Raw genomic sequence first — 15921 nt, 5'->3', positions numbered from 1 at the left:
CATGTATGCAGACAGTTACAATGGGGCCTGCCAGCCCCAAGCACATGCCTGTGTTGCAGCGTAATGCCAAACCCGAGAACACATTGGTTAACATGCACTGTATTCGAATGATTACATAATCTGCTGATAAAATTTTATTTTCAAATTACTGCCCTAAGGTCATTTTCTCAGTTGGCGTTTGTCATGGTTGCTGTCACTTAAATGTAGAAATGCAAAGCCAGCCTCAGACAGCCTGAGCACCCATCCCCAGGGAAGCATCACCCGGCGGGTCTGGGGGCTCCGAGAAGCAGAGGCGCTGCCTCCAGCCTCAGGGTATGCAGTCCCGCCAAGCCGTCCGTGTGGGGTGGAGCCTGCGAGGAGCGACACCATGACCCTCTGATTGCACTTTTGTGTTAAAACACACTCTTCCTTAAGATAGCAGCTCAGGTTATTGAGCCAAAGGTTCAAAGAATGCATGAGCGAAGGGATAAAGTGAAGAACAAAATTCAAAGAAGTACAGTCTCTAGATACGCAATAAATGCTTCTCCCCATCACTTCATTAATCTAACCCTTGTTTTAACTCATCGGTGGGGCTTTGGACCCGTTCGTAGCTTTACCCGCTAGTTCTGAAACAGAAGGCATTGCATGTTTTCTTGTTCCTTCTTTCCCTCTGTCTTCCCCAGGGTTCATTTATTTAATTAGCTGCTCAGGCCCTTCAAACTGCTTTCCTCTTTTCTGCTGCACACGATCCCCTGGGCCACCTGGGCTCATGAGCGTAAGTGGCATTTATTGGATTGCATAAAACCCAGGTGGCCTTTGCCAGGGGCACAACCTTTCTATGACCTCGAGGCCAGCAGGCCCCTCAGAGCCTTCCTTTGAAGTGGCCAGTTTACATACAAGTCACTCGCATAAAATGCTAAAAATTACTCTCTATCTACTTTAACGAGCCATAATCTCTGCCAAGTCTCTAAAAAGATTTTCCCCACTAAACTCTTTAAAACACACTTGAATATAAAAGCACTGTTTAAAAATAGTTATATTGGGATTTTTTCCCTAGAGCTTATGGAGCTTCAATTACCACTCTCAATTGCTAACTATGCTTCTCTCCACAAGTTAGATCTCTTGCTGAAACAGTCTTTGATCGTTAATCTATTCAACAGCTATTTATTAAGAAACGACTACGTGGCAGGCATAGGCCGGGCACGCTGGGAGGGCAGTGACAGTAGAGCAGGCAATGTCCCTGTTCTCCTGGGGCTAAGTAAACGACAGCTAGAGGGGCTTTCTCAGCCTCAGCACCATCACCATTTGGAGCCAGATAATTTGTTGTTGGGGGAAGATTCCCCATATGTCGTAGACGCTGAGGAGCAACTCCAGCCACTAGATGCCTGTAGCACCTCCCTAGTTGTAACAAAAATGCCTCCAGGCATCGCCAAGTGCCCCCTTGGAGGCCAGATCACTTCAGCTGAGAGCTACTGAGTTAGACCTTCTAAGAACACAAATTTCAGAACATAAGAGTATTTTATAATCATAAAATTGATAAAAAATACATAAGATTTATCTCACAGAGGCTGATCCTCCAAAATGAGGGAATTTTAAGGCTATAAATATCCACCATTAAATGCCAACACCTGCAAACACAGTGGGACAGCCGTCCCAGGCTCTCAGCAAATAGTAACAAAGAGAAACTAGTGTCGAACATTCTGAAGAGAGAGTTAGGGCCCTCCAGGTATAGGAAACATGTAGGGTCTAAGGAAGACTAAAGTAAATACCGGTGGGACGCCTGACCAGACTCAAGAAAGCACTGTGTAGTTTTGTAAGTGCTAAAAGAAGATGCCCACCACTCAAATGTTTAGTATGCCCCAGGTCTGATCACCACCTTACCAAATATTTTAACATGTGTTGGAAGATTTGTTCCTATGTCTTCCAATCTCATAATAAAATGAGATTTAAAAAAATTGAATGTCAGGGCCGGCCCCGTGGCCCAGTGGTTAAGTTTGCACGGTCTGCTACAGCGGCCCAGGATTTTGTGGGTTCGGATCCTGGGTGCGGACATGGCACCGCTCGTCAGGCCACGTTGAGGAGGCGTCCCACATGCCACAACTAGAAGGACCCACAACTAAGATATACAACTATGCACTGGGGGGATTTGGGGAGAGAAAGTAGAAAAAAAATATTGAATGTCTTTAAGGCTTACTTGTCTGAAATGTACCTCAGATATTCTTATCAGGTGACAGATTACATTGCTGGTCACTCTTAAAAGGAATCAGGTCTTTGTGGTTTTTTAAAATGACTCTCACAAGCTGTGACACCTCCCATAATTTGTCTGCCCCCCATCCTGCCAGCCTCATTTCCACCTCGACACACACCCTTCCTCGTTCTAGGCAAACAGCTCCTGCACCCGCCCTGTGCTTTCCCATCCCTCAGCTTTGGCTCCTACTGACGCCTCTTCCTCTTTCATCCCCCACATCCCAGCTTCTTCCTCTCCAAATCATCCCCATCCTTCGAGGCCCAGCTGAAAAAAGAAGCTGGAAAGAGTTGCTCTCCCCTCGGGACTCTCACGGCACTTTCGCCCTATCTCTGTGTGCCACTCCCGGTGGCTTCACTGCAGGCGAGTGTGCACCTGGCGTGCTCCTTCCGCCCACCTGTAAGCTCACTGAAGGCAGGACTGCCTTGTTCTCCCTTCAGCCCCGGGCACAGCGCTCGGCAGGGTGTCCCTGCCAAAGGCGCTGTTTATTGCATTTTTACTATTATTTTAAACCTCAGTCGTGAGGTCTTCAAGAGGGAGATGACTGCCATCTGACTCTGGTGTGGAATCTCACAGAATCCCAGATGAGTCAGGCAATAGAGTCAGTGAGTGGAAACGCTGTTTTCCTGAGAAAACCCCCTCTGGCTTTTGATCAGTGCTTTGCAGGGCACCGTTATGCCGTGTCAGCATTCTACCTGGAGGGGCTTTCCCGGTGTTTCTGCGTAGACCGTAAAATGGAGCTCATATTTTTAACTTTTTTTCCTTTATTTAAAGAAATGCTCATTATGCTCTTTTAGGCAGACTTTTCTTATGGCAAGTACTTCTAAACCCTTGACACAAAAGGTCTTTTTTCCTGCTGCACAGTCTGTCCTTAGGGAGCTAAAGGAAGTCCTTACGGTCACACAGGGGTTTGACAAAGGCAACACCACCCTTCAAACGTGCAAAATAGCTTCTTTCTACAGGGACATGTTTTAAAGCAAAACTCACTAAAACTCAATTAATTATGAATAAAGAGTTAAGGACAGAAGGGCGGAGGAACCGAACACTGCCCAAATTATAGTCCACGCTCAAAAATGCAGTTTTATTGTTAAGTATATGCTAAGATAGAAATTGGTTAAATTAACGTAAAAGAGAAAAATGCACTAGATCAGGGAAAAAATTGATTCCACAATAGATCTTGCTGCCTAGAATTGTAAGTTATCTAACTCGTTTCAAAATTTTAGTAAATTAAGAGTAATCACAGAGAATATACCAACATACTTTCCTCCATTTTCTAAATCTGTTGTAATAAACATGCAGTTTTCCCCAAAATTTTTAGAGTGATGTATACTGCACTTGAAATGTCTTGCATGAATACATCGGCGGTTGACAACAAAGAGGTGACTGGGGAGGGGGCTTTGTTGCACACTAGCCCCCAAGCTCCTTTTTGTACAGTAGCAACTTTTACAAAAGCAGCACGACTGGCAGCCACAAGGAAGCCTTTCCTTTGACTCAAGAGAGATTTAGCAACCAAAGCAATCAGGTGGGAAGGGCAGAGCAGAACATCCAGGATCTTTTATTCTCTAGCACCTTTAGGCTTGGCTGCCCTTTGCCCACAAGCCTCTACACTACCCCCAGGGCTCGGGAAAGTCGGAGATTTTATATCATTCGCCGCAGCACCAGAGTCTGGGCAGGGGCAGGTCTGGAGCCAGCTGGTGTCCTCAGGAGCAGAGCCTGGCTTGGCCCCCAGCCTCTGATGTGTTTGCAAAGGAGAGGGAGTCAGAGAGCCCCTCTGTGGTCTGACTGGTGCATGGAAACATGGAGGGCACCTCCTGAGCCTGAGGACATGGGGTTCCCAGTGTCCCAGGCACCTCCCTCCATCAGCCTCCTCAGTCCGGGCTGGGACCCAGCATGCAGTGCCCTCTTACCCGCATGCTGTGGCGCTTGAAGACATTGTGCCGGTGGAGAGGCGGGGTGTGCAGCGAGTTTACAGGAGATGGGTACTCCATAGGGCTGGTGAGCGTAGGTGAGCTGGCACACAGACCCTCGGGGACCTATTCCGGAGAAGCAAAGAAGCACCAGGCACAGGGACAAGGCAAGAAGGTGGACAATTAGCTGCTACAAACACGAGCACAGAGAAACGATACATGAGCACCATGGGAGAAACAGGACTTGCTCTCCAGGAGCTAATAAAGCACGTGGTGTGAGCATTTTGCTGGCCCTGTTTGAGAGGCACGGTGGAGCAACACATACGGCTGTTAGCTAGGAGTCAGTGCAGCCACCGTGGCCCCTTATTCATCTAACAGCCCTCCCCAGATGCTCTGCATACCATGGGTCCACACAAGTGACAGATCTACTGAGAACACGTCTCCTCCCTCAGGACTCTTCAGAAAGGATTCACTTTTCACGGTCACGTTACAAACTGACACACATGATTGGCCTACACGTATGTGTGTGCGGGCATTTTTAAATCAGCATTTTAAACAGCATTCTAGGGACATTGCTTTTATCTTCTGCATTGAGGTTTTTTTCCACATGAAGAAGAATTGTCTGTTAGCTCTTGGTCGGGGTTGTTTTGGTCCTGGGGTGTTTCCTTGAGAAATATATGACCGTGGGACATCAGCTTTCTGTAAGGAGAACCAAATAAACAGACACGCTTCTACTGACTGAGATGCTCCATTACTGAGCAGCAACTCTGAGCTGAGCGATGTAAGAGAAGAAAAGACAGTGACCTGGGCTCCTTACAACTGAGATGCAAGAGAGTGACACAGGACAGAGACCTTCTGAGACAGGGCCCTAAAGCACAGGAGTTCCCATGGTTGGCAATGATGGAGGAGAGAGGAAAGCTCGGATGGAACCTGCTCTCTCTTCACTGGCCACTAGGTTCTGGCCAGGCCCTCTGTGGGGAGCCCCAGGGAGCAACTCCATTCTCTGGGGAATATCAACTGTCCCCAGCTGCCTGGGGTTCCTTCTCAGAAGGCTTTGCTTAGGACAGGAGGCCAACGAGGCCTTGGACAAGAAGAGGGAGCTGTAGGCAGGCACACGGAGCAGCAAACACTGTGGACAGATGGCACATCTCAGCTGAGGATAGCCCGGTGGAATCGCATTTTGAGTCTTTTGATCTCTGGGTACTCTGAGTTCGAGTTCTTTTCTAGATACCAAAGAAGAGCCAAAACAGGCCATCTCCGTTACCTGAGCAGATGACTGCTGCTCCTTAAAGGCATGAGGATGAAATTTCAGGAAGGACCTAGACGAGGAAGGGCCCCAAACACTCCCAGCCCGCCGGCTACATGTTTACCTGGAACTGCAGTGTGGGAGCCAGAAGGTTGGTTTGTGGAGGGGTTCTGTACTTGGGGCGGCTGGGCTGGGGAGAGAACACAGAGAGGACTCAGGCCATGTGTCTCTCCTTGAGGGACCACAGCTCACCAAGGGGAATATCGGGTCGGAGACAGGTCAGGCTTGTTCAGAATGAAGGAGAGATGAGGGGCAAAGTTATCATTACAGTCATTTGTATCCATTACAAACACCCACTACATGCTGAACGATGAGAAGGTACAAAGGGGCCAGCCTCTCTGCCCTCCTGGGGGCCATCACTAACTGGAGGGGTTCCCAGTCTCTGTGTGTGTAACCTTCCTAGATGTGGGGGCACCTGCCAAGCCACCCGTCGACAGCCATGGACATTCAGAGACAGGAGGTCACTGAGGGCTCAGGCACTCACAGCAGCTTCCTGGAGGAGATGACAACTGAGTGGGGCCCTGAGTGAGGGAAGGAACTGGGGCATGCTAGGCAGGGGGGTCAGTGAGGAAGGGCCCTGGACCAGATAGGGCTTTGTTATGGATTGAATGTCTGTGTCCCTCCAAATGCGTATGTTGCAACCCTAACTCTCAATGTGATGATATTTGCAGGGGGGCATTTGGGAGGTAAGTAGGGTTAGACGAGGTCATGAGGGTGGGACCCTTATGATGGGATTAGTGTTCTTATTAGAAGAAGAGACACCAGAGCTGTCACTCTCTCTGCCATATGAGGACACAGCGAGAAGGCAGCAATCTGCAAGCCAGGAAGAGAGCCCTCATCAGACCTTGAATCTGCCAGCACCTTGATTTTGGGCTTCCTGGCGTCCACAACTGCCTGCTGTTTAAGCCACTCAGTTTATGGTGTCTTGTTACAGCACCCGAGCAGACTAAAACACGAACGGTCCCTCAAAACCCGCCCACCTAATGGATGGCGGTGGAGCGCTGGCTCCTGAGCCCAGAGATGCCATGGAGGGTATGGACCCAGAGGTTGGACCTAAGGGACCCAAGGACACTCCCAATCATGTGCCCTCAGGGGGATCTCATTTGTTCCTAAAACCACCAGAAAGAAAAGTGCTCCAGCCTCTTGAGGGAAATGTTTGCAGGGTGATTTCCTGCCTCAGCTGCCCCACAAGGTGTCTGCTCTCTTGCTGTCTCATATTCCGCCTGCCAGGGCACCAATGTGAGGGGCTGAGTTCAGTGCTGATGGGCGGTTGGGCTGAAGGGCTGAGAGGACTGTGGGGGCACATCCTCCCTATGCTGGGAAGGGAAGTCACAGTCAGGCCAGGAACGAACCAGTTGGGGCCCCAGCTCTGCTGTGACCCACAGGACTGGCGAGGCCAGGGCTTGGCTTACCTTGGGTGGGGGCTCCTGGAGGGCTGTGGGCTCCAAGATTTTGGGAGGTCGATAGCGAGCATTCCTCTCCTGCTCTGTGTCGATGTCTTTCTCCATCTGATAAACGTCACTGCCAAGGAGTCAGGTCAGACAAGGAGAGAGAAACAAAGTCAAAAATACTCCTGGGGGGGCTGGGCTGGTGGCATAATGGTTAAGTTTGTGCACTCTGCTTTGGTGGCCCAGGATTCATGAGTTTGGATCCCGGGCACAGACCTACACACTTCTCAACAAGCCAGCTGTGGCAGCATCCCACATACAAAATGGAGGAAGACTGGCACAGATGTTAGCTTAGCAACAGTCTTCCTCAAGCAAAAGAGGAAGATTGGCAACAGATGTTAGCTCAGGGCCAATCTTCCTCACAAAAACAAAAAAACCCAAAAAACCTCCTGGCGGCTCCTCTCTGCCTTTCACCAAAGCCCTGAGAGGCCCAGAGAGGCCTGGAGGAGGACCGCTGAATCCAATTTCTATCTCCTCTGCAGAGTGGGCTGGGGAGACCCGTCTGAGATAGGTGGGGATATGGAACCTGAGGTCACTCCCACACTGCGGTTGGGAGGATCACAGGAATGGATCCACTGTGGGAAAACATCCTTGGAGAGCCAGTCCCAGCCCAAAATGGCAGTGGAAACGTGTCTCCAGCTCACCTCCCCACACCTCTTGCATTCCTGTGCCTCCTGTTGGCACTGACCCCTCACATAGATTTCTAAGGTCCCAGACAACTTCATGACCGAGGCCTGTGTTCTCCATCTCCCGTTTCTCACTAAACATCCCCCCAATGCACTCCTGGTGTGTGCTCATGGGAAAAGGCTGTGGACTCCCTGCCAGGTTAGCTATGGGGATTCTCGCCCTTCTTACCCAATCCAGTGGTTCCCAACCTGGGAATCACCAACCCCAGAGGACTCCGGACTGACTGCAGGGGTCCATGAATTCACATGTTCATCTGTGCACCAAGGATGGTCTGTAGACCAAGTATTATGGACTGGGGAAATAAATTTCTGGGCCCAAGATGGAGGTGCTCCTGCCTGGGTGCCACGTGAGCAAACTGAAACTTAGAGAACTTTCGTGTCCTTCTAGAGGCTCTGCTTGACCAGAAACACAGTCCGCCCAGTCAGCACATCCCAAACGCCAAGCTGACTCTGGGCTCTATACATACTTCCTTGTTCCTCATTCACTTTCTATTTTTCTCTTCCTTCTTCCTTCTTCTTTACCCTAAAAGAGCTTTCTGCTTTTGACTCCATTTTGCCGTTTTCTGGACCATTGGGAATGGAGACTGCCCGCTCCAAGAAGTGTTAAATAAAATGTGTTTGTATCACCCAGATTGTCTTCTTTAATCATTTTTAAGAGTACTACTAAATATGCAATATTTGGTAATGTGTTTTCAGATGTATATACATTATACTGCGTGTAATAACAAATTCATTATATAGTTTACTCCATTTTGTCATCAATAGATTCTAAAAGTGTAACTATTGTTACATGGAGGAATTCTCAAAATTTGACATTACAAGGGCCCTTCTTACCCCAAAAGATTGGGAAACACTCATCTACTATTTTCTTAACTCTAATGGGCGACTGTCAGGCTGTGGTTTGAGGGAGGCATCCTGGGGTCCCTGGGTCTTTGGTATCCTTCAGATCACACCAGAAAAGTCTGCTCCCAACTCCATCCACGTGAGGGGTGGGCCTGGTGCCTCTAAGGGGGCATGCCTCTCCGCTGTGGGAGAGACCCCTGTCCCAGCTCCTCATGGTTCTCAACCCCCAGAGTGAATTAAGACCCCCACCCTCATCACCCAGAGCTTTAGCCCTCTCAGCTACACCTTTCGAATACTTTTCTCCTGGAACCCTCTGACTTCTCTAATCTCTCTTATAAGGGACCCACAGATGAGTCTAGAATTAATCAGGAGTGTTAGTGGAGGGATAGACAGCAACAGAGGGGCCTTTTAAGCTGGAGGTCCTGCAGACTGTGCTGGAGCCCCTGCTCCTACGAATCAATGCAGTGCCCTTCCCTCTGTCCCAGCCTGGGCCTTCCCAGCTTCCTCCCTGGGGGCCCTCCCCCAAGGCAGTTTCCAGCAGCTATTTTCTTGTCCTAAAAAAAGGCCAGCATGTTGACTACAGTGTTTAAAGCTGCCATATTGAACATTAACCGAGCACTAGATGTCCTAAAGCAGGATCAGCAACTTAGGGCCTACAGGCCACATCAGCCCTGTCTATTTTTGTAAGGCCCCAAACTAAAGATGGTTTTTATGTTTTAACAATGGAAAACAATGCAAAGAAGAAAATATTTTGTGATGTGAAAATTAGATGAAACTCAAATTTCAGTGTCCACAAATAAAGGTTATGGAAACCCAGCTAGCCCACTCATTTATGCATTGCCTAGGGGGCCTTTCGAGTTCCAGCATCCGAGCTGAATAGTTTCCACAGAGGTGGTATGGCCTGCAAAGCCCAGAATATTTACTATCTGGCTCTTTACAGAAAAAGTGTGCTGACCGCTGCCCTAAAGGACCCCAAAAGAAGTAAGACCACCCAAAGAGGAACTGACAGCAGGCAGGCCACCAAGGAAACAGGGGGACCCTCTAAAATGTACTTGGACAGCACCCCTCACTTGGGACCTCTCAGTCCCCAGGGAATAATGGCTCTTGGGCAGCTGAGATGGTTCAGACCCTCAGGCCACCGAGGCTCTATTCAGAAGGGCGAGGTGACCTGGGTCACTGTCTTAACGGTCAAAAGCCCCTCCCTTCCCTGCTGTCTGAGAAGAACGACCAATGGCGGCAGGAGAGGCAAAAGGTGCTGCTGGGAAAGCCGGTCCTGCGCCCAGGCCAGCGCCTGTCAGGTGCGCCCCCTCACCAATGCAAAGAGCACAGCACTTCAGTGCTTTCCCTTCAAACCTAAAACACACCTCTAAGAGCATGCTAGGAGCCAGGCGCTGGGCTCGGGGGCGGGGCCGCCGGCCGCGCGGGCTCACCCAGGCTCGCCATGCCTGAGTTCCCGTCTGCGGTGAACTCGGTTTCCAGCTTCCGTCCCCGGTGGAGCTGCCGAGCCTCCGTAACAGGCGGCACGTGCTGCTGCTGGGAGCATCGGCTCACCCGCCCGGACTCCTGGCTCGGTGCTGGTCAGAGGGCAGGCCCCACCCGTCCCCGCCGCGGGGAGTCGCCAGCTCTGCACCTGACTTCTCTCGCCCGTAAGGTGGGGACGAGGACACTGGCCACATCTTGTTTAGGAGGTACGTTGCGAACCTGTAGGCGCTGCCGCAGAGGAGCCTCGCGTTCCGGGGGCCCTGTTCCCACCGCCCCTGACCCCTCGCTCTGTGCTCACCTGAGGCTGCACACGAGCTCGGTAAAGCGGGGCCGCTCGCTGGGGTCGTAGTCCCAGCAGCGGGTCATGAGGGTGTAGAGAATAGGCGGGCAGAGGTCGGGCTTGGGCAGCCGGTCCCCCTTCTCCAGCACCCCGATGACATCCTTGTTCTCCAGCCAGAAGAAGGGCTGCTTCCCAAAGCTCAGGATCTCCCACATGCACACGGCTAAGGGCAGGAGGGGAGGGTCAGGACCTGCTCTGGGGGGAACTCGTGCCTGGAGAGGCCAGTTGGCCCTCCCCACGAACAACCCCATGGCAGTCAGTACTCAGTCCCTGCTGGGAGGAGCTCCCATCTTCCCCACCCCGCCTCTAGCATCCCTGGGATCTTGCCCACCATGGCGGTCCACCGAGGGACCCATCACCTGCATCTGTAAGTGAACCATGGCCCCCCCTCCAGACCCCAGACCCCTTCCACGTGGGGCTATTAGATCCACGGGATGAGGAGGGGGCAGTCAAAGGCACGTTGTTGGGACCACCAATGCCTTCTCTTAGGAGGCGGTGAAGCCTCTATCAGAAAGCCGGAGTGGAACACCAGCACCAACACTTGCTGCCTGTGTTATCACGGGCAAGCCCCTATTCACCTTAGCCTCAGTTTCCTTATCTGGAAAACGGGAATAATAATAACGAGATTTGACTGGGTCAGCCTGGAGAACCAAGAGAGATAATCCACATGGCTGTGTGTCCCATCAGGGGCTGTCTGTCCATCACTTGGCTTTGTTATCACCTCTCCCCACATCTCCTTCTCAGAGCAAACCTCAGTGTTTCCTTTGAGGGTCCCCTCCCGGGTGTCCCCACATTAGTCCCTGGGGCTGGTTGGTGGAGCACACATTTGTCTCAAGAACCTGTTCTAGGAAGATTAACCAAGACTGCCCCGGCTGGCCCTTAGCCCGTATCACCCCCAACCCACCACTGGCCTCCCCACTTTTGGGACTTCTCTGTGGCTGCAGCAAACAGAACCTTTGCAGCCCAGGGTGGGGGTCCAGACCCCTGCTCCCTGCAGCCCCTCTTAGCCTGGTCACGGAGGCGAGAATTGAAGCCCTTCTCCACGCCTTCCCGAAACTCCACTCACCAAACATCCAGACGTCGCTGGCCGTCGTGAAGCGGCGGAAGTTAATGGACTCGGGGGCCATCCATTTGATGGGGAGCCGAGTCACAGAGGCTTTGGGTGGACAAAGAGGTTGACAGGAGATATTTTGGGAAGAAAGATCCAGAATTATCCAGAAATCCAGCCTATTCTCCAGAGACCCGAGGACCTATGGACCCTTGACCAGAGACTTTCCTCTGGCATTTTGGCTGCAGTGACCCCTCCAGGGGCAAAGCAGAGGCAGAAACGCTGCCCCCCCTCACCTTTGTAATACTCCTCGTCCTCAATGTATCGGGAGAGGCCAAAGTCCCCCAGCTTCACACAGTTAGCAGAGGCCACCAGGATATTTCGGACGGCGATGTCCCTGGAAGAAAGATGCAAAGACGAGGGTGAGGCGGTTCAGAATGCTTCAGAGAGACAGACAGACAGACACATGGACAGAGAGACGAAGGAGAAGAGTGCTGGCCAGGGACCCAGTCTCCGGAGCAGAGCTAGGCAGCTTCTGTGGGTCAGCCGTTCTCTGACCCAGAGAGTGGTCTTGCTGCAGCCCAGCTCAGGTGGGAGCCCGGGCTGGCCCTCCAACCCCCCGACACACGAGGCCCTTGGCCATCTTCCAGCTCGTGCTGAGCTCTATCTCCTGTTTGCAATTCCACGGGACTGAGAGGCTTTTGTGGCGGCTACAGCAGCAGCGGCTGTAGCTAATGCCCCTGGGGCACTAGGATTGCCGGAAGCACCACGTGCTTCCCAGACCCTGAGTCGTGACATGGAGACCCCGTAGCCCCTGGTTCAGAGGAGAGCCTGGGCACAGGGACCTGAAGGAAGCTGCGCAGAAGGTTCCTGGTGCGAAACAGGGTCGGCCCAGGCAGCCTAACTCCAGACTGAGCTCTCACTCCCAGGGTGCATGCACTGACTCAATTTACCTCATGTTCCTGGCCTCACTTCTAACCCCAAGTGGTTCATCTGCTTGCTTCTCACAGGCAGGCTCCACACCCTATCATTTGTCTTTATTATTGAAAAGATGACTTCATAGCACGACCACAACGTCACACAGACAAACAGGAACAAATCTATTGTCCCACTACCTTTGCCCCAAGAAGAATCATGTCTCACCCTCCTGCCAGAGGGGAAGCGTCACAGGAAAGGGATTTTTGTCTGTTTTGATTGTGACTTTCTCCCAGAGCCCAGGAGAGCACCTGGAGGCACAGGGTAGGAGTTCTCTAATATTTGTCGAATGAGTGAATGAATGAATGAATGAATGCTTATATCCTCCAACATTGCTTTGCATAGTATCATCCAAGAAGGCCACATATCAGATGTCAGCGGTGTTGGTGTGAAGAATTCACCCGCCCACCCCAGTACTCTGAGAGCAGCCCCCGGTCTCCTGCCGGGCAACACGTCCCCCCCTGGTAGGGGCCTCCTTTGGAACAAAGCCAGGTGGAGAAGGGGCCGGTTCCACAGCCAAACGGAGGATTGGACTTGGCAACCCGTGGGTGCTGGGGACCAGGGGAGTGCTAGTTGCACAGGCTGGAAGGGCCCAGACCCCAGGATCTTCCCAGTGTGGCCCTGGCCAAGTCCCTCCTGCCTGAGCCTGTGCCACCAAACAAGCGAGTCAGAGGAGAGCCAGCTCAGAGTAATCAGAGAACCAATCTCTCAGAACCCACAGGGAAGTGGGCTAGCATGCACTGACTTATAATCAGATATCTAGGACTTGAGATTCACTCTTAATAACAATCCTGTGAGGTATATATCACTATTTCCACTTTTCAGATGAGGAGATAGTTCACAGAAGGTGCTCAAGTTGTCACATTAGGCAGGACCAATGCTGGGGATTTAACACAGGTCTGTGCAACTCCAAAGGCCCGCTTTACCCCGACCTCTCCAGGATCAGATGAGGGGCCCGGCTTCCTCCCCAGCCCACCTGTGCACACAGTTGATGCTCTCCAGGTAGGCCATGGCCTTGCAAATCTGCAGCGAGTACAGGACGAGAGTGAGTACCTTCAGGGAGTTCTTGTTCCGCTCCAGGTAGTGGCCCAGCTGTGGGAAGGGGGAAGGTGCCATCAGGACCCTGGCTTGGCCTCAGCATGAGCCAGGGGGCCAGGCCGCAGGCAGCCACCGGCCCTTCTTTGGAGGCACAGGGGCGGGAGGGTGAACCCAGGCTGGAGAGACCTTCCAGCAATTTCCTCTACAAAAGGTCTCTGGGTTGTTTCAGCTGAATACAGAAGTCAGGAAGCTGCGAGTTAAGGGCCCCTCCACTCTAAATGCATCCCACCTGGAGGCCCTGCCCAACTGTGGCCCAGCTGTCATCGCAGGGTTCCCCTTCTGTCACCTCAGCTCACCTCCCCGAAGGGATACAGTTCCATGATGATCCAGGTGGGCTCCTCTTCGATGATGCCGATGAGCTTCACAATGTGCGGGTGGTCGAGGTTCTTCATGATCACTGAAATTGGGGACAAGAGGGATGGGCTGGGGTGGCTCTCAGGTCCCATCTGGGAAATGTGCTTGGCCGCCCCACTGGGAGAAACGGGACGTGAAAGCCCTCCTCTGCATGTGGGTCCCAGCGCTGTTCACAGCCTCCCTTCCCGGGTTCCGGGCGCCCTCCTGTTTTGGAGGTCTGTGAGTCTCAGTGGTCTTTCCCAGCTCACAGGACCGTGCCCCTCCCCAGGGGACACCCACCTGCCTCACTCATGAACTTCTCCTTGTTGTCGAGAGTACAGTCCTTCTTGCAGGTCTTCACAGCCACATTGATTTTCTCCCCTTTCTGCAACGAGAGCATGTTCCGTGTCCCTTGGTCCAGCCCGGTGCCCAAAAGAGAGCGGCCCCTTCGCAGCATCACACGGTCTTCCCACAGGCTTGGCTGCCGGCCAAGGGAGGCCTGGTGACATCTGCACAGCACATTTCTCCCCCTTCCTTCCTCTTTCCTCTTCTTCCCATTTCTAGCCTCCCGCCACCGCTTCCCCACTGCCCTTTCGAGACAAGGTCAGATAACTCCAGCCCCTGGTGGTCCAGATGAGGACACTGAGGTTGAGGGGCCAGGGATCGGCACAGCATTAGTGGCCTTGTCCAGAGCACGTGCAGAGCCATCATCGGATGTGGCTCCAGGTCTCTTTCTCTCTCTTTGTGATTGGTTTTTACATTTTTGCGGGCCCCTTCCTTCAGCTCTGCTTTTCCCCCAGGCCTGGCAGAAGTATAACCACACAGGCGAACCTCGTCCCGCCCCCTCAGCGGCCTCGTGACCAACTCTGGCCTCAGATCCCACCCCTCCTTTTCTCAGAACCACATTCTCCCACCAAGAGTCAATCGTTGCTCTCCAGACACCGGCTCTATTTTGACCCTGGTATTGCTCTTCTTCTTAGAAATGACTCCCATTTCCATTACTGCCTTGGTATTTCATGAATAGTGCAAGTGCCAAGTGGATGAAGATCCACACAGCATGGCAGCTGCCTCCACCTCTAGAAAATTCAAGCTCCTCTCTCATCTTACAGAAAAGGAGAAAGGGAGTGTCAGGAAAGACTCCGGAACTCACGTGATTTGTGTAGACACCTTCGTAGACCTCCCCAAAAAAGCCTTCACCAAGAATGCGACTCAGAACCACATCTTCCCGGGCGATGCCATACTGTGGGCCTGCACAGATGAAGAAAGCAGACAGTCCAAGAGCGTTGAAACCGGCTGGCACCCCTGGGAATCTGAGCATCTACAGGTCCTAATGCCAGCCTTGGTTCCCCTCCTGCCCAGGTGTTACCGGATCCCCCAACAACACCTCAGCCAAGATCCAGGGGCTAGGCTGGGAAAGGGAGTCTAGAAGGCTCCATTGTTGCAGACCCAGGGAAAAGCCATTGCCCTGTTCCCTCTGAAGGCTGGGTGCCATGTCCATGCTCTTAAGATCCCCCCACACACCACAGGCACACGAAAGGTCAAGAGTGTGGGCATACAAAGAATGATCTTGGCTTTCATACCAAAGGTGCCTCACTCAGGTTTGTCCCTGTATCAGGCACACATGGGAGAAGAAGAAGGAAGGAAAGAAAGTCCCCCTGTGGTGTCACATGCATCTGCACAATGTTACTACAGAGGGCCCTGGCTGTGGCCAACATGGTGGGGTCAAGGATCTACCTCCTGGCCTTCGCAGGGTCTCGTCGGGAATCTCTGCATAGATGTCTGATTCTGTAATGACAGAAAGAGGGCATCCCTTGGGCAAGATTCCCCCAGTGGGCACCATCAGGAACCAGGCATATGGCTCCCACGTGCAGGCCAGTGCAATCAAGGCTGACATCACTGGGGTGGATGGGGAAGTCAGATGAGAACCGGGGCTGCTGTCCCAGGGTTCACAGTGGCCACAGAGCCTAGGGTACCTCCACTTGAGTCCCTGCTCGATACTGCCTGATTGTGTTATTTAGGGCAAGTTGGTTAGTCTCCCTTAATCTCAGATTCCCTTTCTGTGAAATGAATGTTTCTGGGGAATGTCGTAAAAACCAAATAAAATAATACTTGTGATGTATTTAACACTGTCACGGACTGAATGTTTGTGTCTCCCCTGAATTAAGATGTTGAAACTCTGACCCCCAAAATGTGATGGTATTTGGAGGAGGGGCCTTTGGGAGGTGATTAGG

General features: G+C 52.1%; 1 protein-coding gene across 22 annotated transcripts in view; it reads right to left on the bottom strand.

Moving 5' to 3' along the window:
• PTK2B (protein tyrosine kinase 2 beta) overlaps positions 1-15921 on the bottom strand; it is a 123402-nt gene that overhangs the window by 6368 nt on the left and 101113 nt on the right. For 13 of the 22 annotated variants that reach the window (XM_070611318.1, XM_070611314.1, XM_070611330.1 and 10 more), the window contains exons 14-24: positions 15425-15475; positions 14841-14938; positions 13991-14075; positions 13654-13754; positions 13236-13351; positions 11581-11681; positions 11303-11392; positions 10195-10399; positions 6850-6958; positions 5502-5567; positions 4132-4257 (exon numbers count right to left, since the gene is read on the bottom strand). In XM_070611318.1, coding sequence (XP_070467419.1) covers positions 4132-4257; positions 5502-5567; positions 6850-6958; positions 10195-10399; positions 11303-11392; positions 11581-11681; positions 13236-13351; positions 13654-13754; positions 13991-14075; positions 14841-14938; positions 15425-15475 — 1148 coding nt within the window. The remainder of the gene's footprint in view (positions 1-4131; positions 4258-5501; positions 5568-6849; positions 6959-10194; positions 10400-11302; positions 11393-11580; positions 11682-13235; positions 13352-13653; positions 13755-13990; positions 14076-14840; positions 14939-15424; positions 15476-15921) is intronic. The other 9 variants (XM_070611325.1, XM_070611335.1, XM_070611326.1 and 6 more) reach the window with 3 other exon arrangements.

Source organism: Equus przewalskii, chromosome 2 (assembly GCF_037783145.1).
Source record: "Equus przewalskii isolate Varuska chromosome 2, EquPr2, whole genome shotgun sequence".
Lineage (NCBI taxonomy): Eukaryota > Metazoa > Chordata > Mammalia > Perissodactyla > Equidae > Equus > Equus przewalskii.
This window is presented reverse-complemented; position numbering and strand designations above follow the sequence as displayed.